The 11348-nt window shown below is 34.5% G+C and overlaps 1 protein-coding gene across 1 annotated transcript in view; it reads left to right on the top strand.

Moving 5' to 3' along the window:
• Window positions 1-9391, top strand: part of LOC103511703 (cardioacceleratory peptide receptor-like) — a 20618-nt gene extending 11227 nt beyond the window's left edge. The window contains 3 exon segments of the mRNA XM_026825400.1: window positions 7007-7258; window positions 7355-7360; window positions 9100-9391. Of these exon segments, the coding sequence (XP_026681201.1) occupies window positions 7007-7258; window positions 7355-7360; window positions 9100-9365 (524 nt within the window). The 3' untranslated portion in view covers window positions 9366-9391.
• Window positions 9392-11348: the final 1957 nt, after the last annotated feature.

Here is an 11348-nt window from a genome sequence, read left to right as displayed (position 1 = left end):
TTATTATTAAAAATAATAATAATAAATAAATAAATAAAATAAACCTTTATAACTTTATAATTATACAGAATATTCTAATCTATCGAAAAAAGCCAAAAATTCCATCTTGTCATCTACCTATTAAAATTTATAAATCTCAGATAACACATTCAACCACATGGAACAAGGTAGTGTGGCCAAAAAGTTCTACCTTTTATTATCCCCTACCCCTCACTGATCCCAAACAAAAACATTGAAAAGGAGGAAAACCTAACGAATCTGTGACAAGGGAATGTAATAATAAATGTAAAGCAGAACTTTGCTCTTAAGGTTAGGTATGCAAATATATTGCAAACATAAGCGGAGTCTACCTACGTACAATTTCCATGTCAACTTGGAAAATAAAGTTTATTTCCAGGAGAAATCTTGTAAGAGCTCTGAATTGAATTTCGTGTGGAAATATTTATTGACTATCGGCAGTTGTCTTTGTTTTTCCTGCCTTTTGTGTTGACTCGTGGTATTTCTTTCTTTCTTTGCTCCTATTCATTCCTTTCCCCTCCATCAATTGTTCAACAAGGTAAATGCAAAATTTACGCTGGCTTCGAATTGTAACAAAACAAGTAGGTAGGTAAGCAAGTACCTACATACGTTTTCCTCTTTAACACCTTTTCAGCAAATAAGTTTTCCAGGCAGGTACCGTAGTGCCTCATGAGAGCACGAATTTGACACAGAAAGATGACAAATCAACTTTGTTTCAATTTTCGTACCTTTTGAGAGAAAAGTCTCTTCAAAATACTTTTTCAATTTGAATACGTTACGAGCTACGAAAAGTGAGTTTTACGGAGGAAAGTCTGAAAACTATTTTAGGTATAAACTACCCATGTACAAGTATGTACCTACATACATAAGCGGTTGTAAGGTTGTAGAGAACACTAAATTTTGTAATAGCGTTCACTCTGAATCAGAGTGATGTTTTTAGAAATGAGACCTAAAGGAAAATTGTATGGTTAGAGGTCAGCCAAAGAGAGACAAAGGAGCAAAAATTAGAGTCTAAAGACTCTAAAGGTAATGTTACACCAAGCGCGCATCGTTTGCAAACAGTGTTTGCAATCATTTTTCCACAAACATTGGCTTGCAAACAGCTTTCGTGTGTGCGCGGAGTTGATCCGCTGCTGTCGGTTTTTCAGGTAATGTTACACCAAGCGCGCATTTCAAAAACGTTTGCAAACAATGCGCACTTGGTGTAACATTACCTTAAAGATTCCACATTACAAGAAGAAACTTTGAGCGGGAATCTGAGATTTACCTCTTAGGAAAACAAGATAATAAAATGGGAAATTGGTAGAGGGGTAAAGAAGTTCTAACTTCAAACGGAATTCACAAATGCATTGTACCTACATACCTAAAGGGTAGGTTAGTACCTAGGTATAATATATATTCTTTATAATGTAAGTTGGTAACTACGAACAATTTTGAATCCTCAGAGCTTTTTCATTAAGAAAGGCAAATTGCTTTTCATTTAACCTTTGTTAGTCTTACAGAGGTCTCCCTCCTCTGGTAGGTAATTCCTTTAGTTCTGTTAAAATGGATGGGGGGAACCATAAATTGCGCCTGTACCCTAAAGTCTAACGCCGGCCACTCATAATCAGACCGTCTGACTGACCTTGATCTGTTCCACAGTGGGAACGTGTATGGCGGAAAAGGCTTGAGACCTGGGTCTGTCAGATGGTCTGAGCGTGAGTGGGCGGCCTAGAACTCAATCTACTATTATTATTATTATTTTTTTTAAAGAGGTTTGACAGAGGGAACTGTAACTGCTATGGTCTTATCGTCCCGAAATCGAGGAGAGAAGGTTTTTTTGTTTTTTTTTTTTTTTTTTTTTTTTTTTTTTTTTTTTTTTTTTTTTAAGAGGTTTGACAGAGGGAACTTTAACTGCTATGGTCTTATCGTCCCGAAATCGAGGAGAGAAGGAAGACAGGATAGGAGAAAGCCAGCCGTTTCCGAGAACGAACATTATCCCATCAGGATAAAATCCGCCCCGGGCGGGAATCGAACCCGCGGCCTAGCGCTTACAAGGCAGACGCACTACCAACTAAGCTAAGTAGGCTGGCTCAATCTACTATTGAATTTAAAATTAACAATCGGGGTTTTTTTTTTTCAAAATTATTAGACATAAAATTTATTGGCGTGAACTGTGAAATTAACCCAATTAGGGATTTGTCCGCGAAAAGTAAAGAAAATTTCGTTCAGTTCATTGAATTTGAAATCACAAAAAAGAAAATATGTACCTAAACACCTTTTTCACGATTTTTTATTTTTATTAATTATTATTATTACTTAGGTACCTACCTACCTACCTACAATCTCGCTTTTCCTTTTAATGCAGTTTTAATGAAGAGACCTTGAGCATTTTACGTCGTCTATTTTATTTCCTCTCATAATATTAATCCAATGTTTGCAGCAATTATTTTCCAATAATGACGTGAGATTAGGATCTTCGTAATCTATTCCAGCTCCATTATTTTTCCTTTCCAGAAGAATTAATTAATGATTGAATAACATCTTGTAAGCTTCCTGTCTCTATCCTGCTTTTGTTTATTTTTTCTGTATTATCAGCATTTTCTATTTTGTTTGTATCCCTTTCATCCTTACCTACCTACTTCTTCGTGATGTAATTATTCTTCTTGTCTTCTAAACATTTTCTTTATTACGGTGTTTGCTTTCATCCCATTAGTTTTCGTTCTCCATATTGCAAGCACCTTAATGTTGTTTACTTATTGTTCCTCATTAAAATTGTGCACTGCTAGAAACAAGTACCTACCAGATATGCAGAGATAATCATTTAGGTAACAAAATTGTACCAAAATCTCTCACAAAAGCCGTCAGATCAAAATGGACTTTGTGACAAGTACATATTCTGAATTCTGATTTCATTAGATAAATATTGCCGTATTTTATATCTACGCTTTTTAGTTGAATACAAGATTATTTAGGTTTCTATAATGCTATTTACTTACACTGACTTACAGGATGAGACAAAAAAAAATTGAAGTTGATTTTTTTCTGGGATCTTTTGTTACATTTCTATTATTTATTTTTGTTCACCCTGTAACCTACTCCCATGCTAGTTGAAGACGAACTTTATATCTCTTTATATGTGTAGGTAATAAAGTATAATGTTACAATAAGTTAATCACAAAACTTATATCTCGACATTTGAAACTTAAAATGTAGTAATTGTAGTACCTACGAGTACAGCTTGTATTACTGTTCTAAATAAAACAAGATGTAAAAAAGTAAAAACATCGAGTTAATATTACGTTGTATTTTCCTATGTACCAACTGGGGGGTGTATGGTTACTCCGATTTGAAGCACGCAGCCAATACAATGAAGCAGAGGTGAGATAAGAGGAAAGAGGAGTGCAATAAAGGGAAAGAACACTAGGTAATACCTGAAGGAGTATAGATAAACAAATAATAAAAAGCAATACTGTAGGCGTAGGCAATTTGTTGGGATAAAAGGAGGTAGAGAAGACAGCGTTTCATAATCAGATAATCACATATTCGACTTGTCCATTCAGGCAAGGCTCAAACAAGAGTTCCTATCATTTCTTCTATATCATTGGCAGGGAACTCCTACCACAAAGAGGTATTTTTTGTGGGATTTCATAACTTTTTGTAGTAGGTACCCATAGTTAAGAAATTTCAGTTTCTCAGTGACTACCTACTCATATTTCTACTAACCTACTTTACTAATACCTACTTTTGTAGAATTTTGATACTCGTATACCTAGGTACCCTCATCGAAGACAATTATTCCAACAAGGAAAATAAAAACAACCTTATCTTAATCTTACAATGCGAGCTTTTTTTTTTTTTTCTCGACGGAAACGTTTTTTCAGGATGTTCGAGAATTTTTTCATTAACTTATCTGCAAACATAGCAGAAAACATTACAATGTAGTTCGTGAAACGTATAAACATTTTTGTATGGTTTGTTCAAACATAAGGGCACAATATAGGACAGATAGGACTTCCTTGATAGAACTTCCTATGTTATAATTTATAATGTACATATTATGTCAAAAGAAAGTTAGCGAAAAACGATGGGTAGGTTCCTTGATAGAACTTCCTATGTTATAATTTATAATGTACATATTATGTCAAAAGAAAGTTAGCGAAAAACGATGGGTAGGTTTTTTTTAGGTGTCTAAATCAGGTGTAAGAACACCTTTAACTTGAAGTTCAGTAGTCTTCAGTTCTAGTAACTAGAAACCTTCCTACATAACAAGTACCTACGAGGTATCTACTATCTACAAATAGATCAGTTGCGCTTACTTGGGTGATGTTTCAAAGTCATAGTGGTCAAACCGTCACAATTTTTTATGAACCCCTGGAATAATATTAGTTATGCAATGTGCAAGAAAACATTATTTTATTTTATTTTCTTCAGACGTAGGTACTTGGTATGTGTACCATTTTGTACCTATTATGAAAGTTATTTCACTTAAATTTAACTTAAATAAAAGAAATCTAATAATATAACAAACAAATGTAAAACATACATAGGCTCCTAAATTATTTTCGCTGTCGTATGTCCAACCGGTCGATACAATACGTAGGTATTATTGTATTTGTTCTATACTAAAAGTCAAAATAAAAACTAAGGCAAAACGGAAAATACAATTATACACAATAATAAGGAATGATACCAAAGAAAGAGAAGAAAGGGAGAGAGAAAAATTAGGGAGGGAGGAAAGAAGAGAGGGAGGGGGAAGAAAGAGGTAGGAAAGAAGAAGAAGAAGAAGAAGAAGAAGAAGAGGAGAGATCTTTGTTTTAAAGACCAATAGATGCAGAAGAGAGATCTTTGTTTTAAAGAACAATAGATGCAGAAGTGAACGGATACGATAGTGGAAATGCTCATCCTATCTGTATTACAAAGAGATATTGAAACCTATAGGTATGCTTGTGCTTGGAATGTAGGAACATAATACAGAGTTACATTAAGTTAACTTATTACCTTTGCATTAACAATGCGCAATCAGCAGTACAAAAGACGATCGTTTTCAATTTAAAGTAGGTAGGTATGTGCCTGTGGGTAAATACAAATAAAGAAAACTAATGGATTTCATTTTTAAAGAGAAAGAGAGAGAGACAATATTCCTTTGAAATTTACGTTTCTGTGTCATAGCATGACCATCCCGGTACCTATCCCTATTTCATAACAAGGACTTTAGAATGGAACTCCCATTGAAATACCTATTACCTATGTAAATACCTACACAGTTATGTTTTCAGGCAAAAATTTTCATTTTAAAACGTAACAACTGTCGTAAAATTTAATTAACGTCTTCATCCGAGAGTCGAACCGTCAAAATATTTTTTATGAACCCCTGGAATAATATTAGTTATGCAATGTGCAAGAAAACATTATTTTAAGAAAGGGAGAGAGAAAAATTAGGGAGGGAGGAAAGAAGAGAGGGAGGGGGGAGAAAGAGGTAGGAAAGAAGAAGAAGAAGAAGAAGAGAGATCTTTGTTTTAAAGAACAATAGATGCAGAAGTTTAAGTAAACGGATGCGATAGTAGAAACTGGAAATGCTCATCCTATCTGTATTACAAAGAGAATTTGAAACCTATAGGTATGCTTGTGCTTGGAATGTAGGAACATAATACAGAGTTACATTAAGTTAACTTATTACCTTTGCATTAACAATGCGCAATCAGCAGTACAAAAGACGATCGTTTTCAATTTAAAGTAGGTAGGTATGTGCCTGTGGGTAGATAAAAATAAAGAAAACTAATGGATTTCATTTTTAAAGAGAAAGAGAGAGATGAAGGGAGAGAGAGAGAGAGACAAGATTCCTTTGAAATTTACGTTTCTGTGTCGTAGCATGACCATCCCGGTACCTATCCCTATTTCATAACAAGGACTTTAGAATGGAACTCCCATTGAAATACCTATTACACTATTACCTATGTAAATACCTACATAGTTATGTTTGCAGGCAAAAATTTTTATTATGAAACGTAACAACTGTCGAAAAATTTAATTAACGTCTTCATTCGAGAGTCAAACCGTCACAATTTTTTATGAACCCCTGGAATAATATTAGTTATGCAATGTGCAAGAAAACATTATTTTGTTTTATTTTCTTCAGACGTAGGTACTTGGTATGTGTACCATTTTGTACCTATTATGAAAGTTATTTCACTTAAATTTAACTTAAATAAAAGAAATCTAATAATATAACAAACAAATGTAAAACATACATAGGCTCCTAAATTATTTTCGCTGTCGTATGTCCAACCGGTCGATACAATACGTAGGTATTATTGTATTTGTTCTATACTAAAAGTCAAAATAAAAACTAAGGCAAAACGGAAAATACAATAAAAAAATATCCTACAGAAGCAAAGCCTTCCGAATTCAGGAAGTTACATAACTTGGAAACTAAACAGACCAGAAAAGTTTGAAAATTATGACTCTTTGGATAACACACTCCTAAGTTACAAATGTAGATACAGGCCCCGGTTTATTATCCTTGAAAATGCCCCAAGCCTCAATATATTTGATATTGTTTCGAATTTTATTTTAGAACAATCTAGCATGGGAGGGAAACAAGGGGAGGGTGGAAGTTCGAGTGTGAGATGGGCTATAAATAATATCGAATTTCGGCGAAAATAATATTTATCTGAAGTCTTTTTTAAATGCTTTTAGTTCATGTTGTTTTACTTTTCGAGATTTTCTCAGTCAAGCAAATAAAACGGCAGAAAAAGGCACCAGGAAATTTTCTGTTGAGGAAGAGGAAGAGGAAAAGTGTGTTAGCTATATTGTATACAGGATGTCCGAGGATACCTCACTTTTCCTGCGCTGTTTTGTTCCAATTCGTCTTCCTAAAAATATACGTTAGGTACGATTAAACACCGCAGACCTCAGGCCTTTCTCTTGTATCTTTCTTCAATAAACAATTTTAATCAATCGCCCTAATTTTTCAACTAATCGAGATCCTAATTTCATCTGTTCACAGGGCGAAGGGCTCGCTGGCTAGTAGGAATAGCCTGGCTAATATCCTTTATCCTGTCCATACCCATCGCAGTGTTATTCCACGTGCGTCTAGTTCAGGGCACTTCCCAGTGCTGGATAGAGTTTGAGAAACCCTGGCAATGGCAATTGTACATGTCCCTGGTGGCACTAGCCCTGTTTGTCATTCCTGCAGTGATTATCTCCATCTGTTACATTCTCATTATCACAACGATATGGGCCAAAAGTAAACTTTATAGTAAGTGCTCTTTCTTTTTTCTTGGAAAAAAAAACTTTTTTTAAGCACTTTAAAAAAATATGCCCAAGGAATTTGGAGATTTTGTAGGCTTATAAGCCCATTGTCCAAAATTTTGGACAATATTGGATTGGCTCTACGTACTTTGCTGGGCTTCAAGAACTGCAAATATAATGTCCAAAGATTTGAACATTGGGCCTTTAGAGATTTTAATAAGTAAATTATTATTACTATAATGACGTGAGATTAGGATCTTCGTAATCTATTCCAGCTCCATTATTTTTCCTTTCCAGAAGAATTAATTAATGATTGAATAACATCTTGTAAGCTTCCTGTCTCTATCCTGCTTTTGTTTATTTTTTCTGTATTATCAGCATTTTCTATTTTGTTTGTATCCCTTTCATCCTTACCTACCTACTTCTTCGTGATGTAATTATTCTTCTTGTCTTCTAAACATTTTCTTTATTACGGTGTTTGCTTTCATCCCATTAGTTTTCGTTCTCCATATTGCAAGCACCTTAATGTTGTTTACTTATTGTTCCTCATTAAAATTGTGCACTGCTAGAAACAAGTACCTACCAGATATGCAGAGATAATCATTTAGGTAACAAAATTGTACCAAAATCTCTCACAAAAAACGTCAGATCAAAATGGACTTTGTGACAAGTACATATTCTGAATTCTGATTTCATTAGATAAATATTGCCGTATTTTATATCTACGCTTTTTAGTTGAATACAAGATTATTTAGGTTTCTATAATGCTATTTACTTACACTGACTTACAGGATGAGACAGACCTGATAGGTACATCTGAAGGTCTACCTGAACAGGTGTACCCAACAGGTCTGCCTGACAGCGTGTGTGCTCATCAGGTAGACCTGAGAGGCGGACCTTTTCAGCAGTACCTGTCAGGTCTACTTCTACCTGATAGTGAATGGCTGGCCTAAGAGACAGCAACATTAGCTAGACTTTAAAAGAGACGGCAGTATTTGGTTAGGAACAGTAAACACTGGGGTGTAACAGTCCTAAATACTAGACAGAATAAAGGAATTTCGTAAGGCCCTGTTATAATATAGAGAAGAGAGTGAAATGACGCGACAAGTGAGAGACAGGATACAGATTACGCAACAGGAAAAAATGAGCTGAATAAAAAATATCATCCTCAAAAACTGTGAGTGGGAGTTGTACGTTTAAAATGTTCCATGGTGTATTACTGTGCAGCGTACAGCCTGTGTTAAGTATACCTAATAATACATAATCTATAGCGAAATGGTCATCGGCCATCACACTAGTTCAAGAGGTCCAAGCTTTATTTCTATATCGGACTGAAAAACTTTCGACAGCGTGATGAGATGAGATTTAGATAAGTTTTTTTAGGTGTCTAAATCAGGTGTAAGAACACCTTTAACTTGAAGTTCAGTAGTCTTCAGTTCTAGTAACTAGAAACCTTCCTACATTATAACAAGTACCTACGAGGTATCTACTATCTACAAATAGATCAGTTGCGCTTACTTGGCTGATGTTTCAAAGTCATAGAGCAGGAAAAATGAGGACCAACGGATTTTTTCTTTTTCTTCTACGACTTCTAGATCCTGAGATAAATCGTAAAAAATACCGGTAAATCGTGAACTTTGACGTCACGGCATACGCTCCCGTAGGCGATGACGTCACATCAAATGTCCCAAGCAAAGCTCCCTCGCAGGCAACGCATTAATGTGTTTGTGCGCATACGTTTCTAAGCAGCTAGCGCGCTTGCACAGTGGCGCTAACTAACGGGTTAGATAAGTTTTTGAAGCTGTTTTGTGCCTAGACCGAACCGTCACAAACAGATTTTCATCCAAGTGACGAACGCTCTCAATACGAAAAAGTCTGACTCCAGCAATCTGAGGACTCTCTCATAATATTCCTTCCTTTTTTCTCTGATTTCAGCATTTGTCCTGTGCTGGAGCCCCTACATTGTTTTTGATCTCCTTCAAGTCTATGGTTACATTCCACGAACTCAAAACTATATCGCTGTTGCCACGTTGATACAAAGTCTGGCACCCCTCAACTCAGCGGCTAATCCTATCATTTATTGTATATTTCGCACTGGAAATAATAATAGATAAATATACATATTTTACCTTCACCCTTTTTCTGTTCCTTTTCCGTGGTTATATAACTTTATATCTCAAACCTTTCTCCTATAAAACACAAGGAGTTTTTATTTCATTTTCTTTTTGTCTCTCGGTTATCTACTGATTTCCTCCATTTCAGCTGGGATATTTCAGTTTTTCTCGCCATTAGGATGGGAGAAGGAGGAAGAAATTTAATATAAGGTTATCACAGAACATGGGTAAAATTTAAAACATCTGATGAAAATTGGAAAAAAAAACACAAAAGTTTCTAAAAGAATAATTAAATAAAATATATTTATTTTAAGTAGAAGGTGAAATATTCTCAAGTCTACGGATATAATTTGTTCGCAGACAAGCAAGGTGCAAGGGACTACTTCATTTTTATTTCATATGTAAAAAATGTAAAACAAATATCTACCTACATATTATAATTTTTTCGGACTAAAAAAAGAGTGAACGCTTAACGTAAATACTTACATTGAAAATTTCAAAAGACAGGAATTAAATTAGTACAAAAGTGTCAAAAAATAAAGAAAATCTACATCTTCAAATATCAGTGTATAGCTAGAAATTTGCCCTAATTTTAAAGAAGATCGGCGGAATAAAAAAAAAAATCAGACTTACAACTAAAAGAATAAAGTAATACGAAAAAGTCTTTGGTTATACCTATTAAATGAAAGCTTATATTTAGAGGTAGAAAATATAAAAATATGAAGACCACTATTTTAGAGGCTGATAATTATCAGTTAATTATATATAATTAACTACATGTGGTTGCATGAAGATTTAGCGTAACATTCAACACGTGCTAGAGTAAACATATACAAAAAAGTCTTTGGTTATACCTATTAAATGAAAGCTTATATTTAGAGGTAGAAAATATAAAAATATGAAGACCACTATTTTAGAGACTGATAATTATCAGTTAATTATAATAATTAACTACATGTGGTTGCATGAAGATTTAGCGTAGCATTCAACACGTGCTAGTAAACATGATGAGTAAATAACAGACGGTCATAATTTCATTATTGTAGATAATTAATTCTACATATCTACGATGGTAAAATTATGGGCACACGCATGTTTAGCTTCATATTACGAGAACTACTAATAAATTTATGCAATGTCATACCCCTATACAATTCATGCATATATCTGTATAAATGCATAGTTACATTCTTTTTTATATCCGTTTAATCTTAAATTATGTTTGTATCCAAAAGCCCTGAGGACAAATAATAACCATACTTGAAACAAAGTTTTGTTGGTACTGCGAATAAAGCACTTTAGTACAAAATAATTCGATTATCCTGGATAAACAAGATTTTGGTTGTGCTAAGGAGAAAATTCAGAGATGAAATTTCAACTCACCAAGGCACTTTAGTAGTAAAATCCTGCCCTTTTCGGATGACCCCGCCTTCAACAACATCTACCTCTACACGTATGGAGATACAGTCGAACCTGTCTAAGTGGGAATCCAACAAGGAGCCGACAATTTTTTCCAGGTTTCCCAGTTAAAGAGGTTGCCATTTTCCTATTCCCACTTAGAGAGGTAAATGTGAACACTGGTTAAAATACCAAGTTGTACCGCTAATAACACTAAATATCTAAGATTTGTACACTATTCCCTCCCCCTTGAAAAAAAAAAAAGCTAACACTTTCTGCGTTAAAACAGAAAGGAGCATAATTGATTTCCCTCAGATAAGCTTCATTGGGAAAGAAAACATACCAAGTTTTAGCGCTAAGAAAACCTAGGTACACTTTTTCTTTTTTTCTTGGGGGGGGGGAATCTCGCCCCTATCACCCTATTTTTTACGTAGAGCGGGAAAGAGACAGATGAGATACAATTTAAATAAGGATGCTACCAGCCATGTCAAGCAAAAGACAAAAACATATACAGGGACGCTTTTATACAAAACAATCAAACTGCTGCTGATCTTTCAAAGGAGATAGCAAATAGCTAAAATTTAT

Source organism: Diaphorina citri, unplaced genomic scaffold (assembly GCF_000475195.1).
Source record: "Diaphorina citri unplaced genomic scaffold, Diaci psyllid genome assembly version 1.1 scaffold742, whole genome shotgun sequence".
Taxonomy (NCBI): Eukaryota; Metazoa; Arthropoda; class Insecta; order Hemiptera; family Psyllidae; genus Diaphorina; species Diaphorina citri.
The sequence above is the reverse complement of the archived record's forward strand: the minus strand, read 5'-3'. Positions and strand labels throughout refer to the sequence as shown.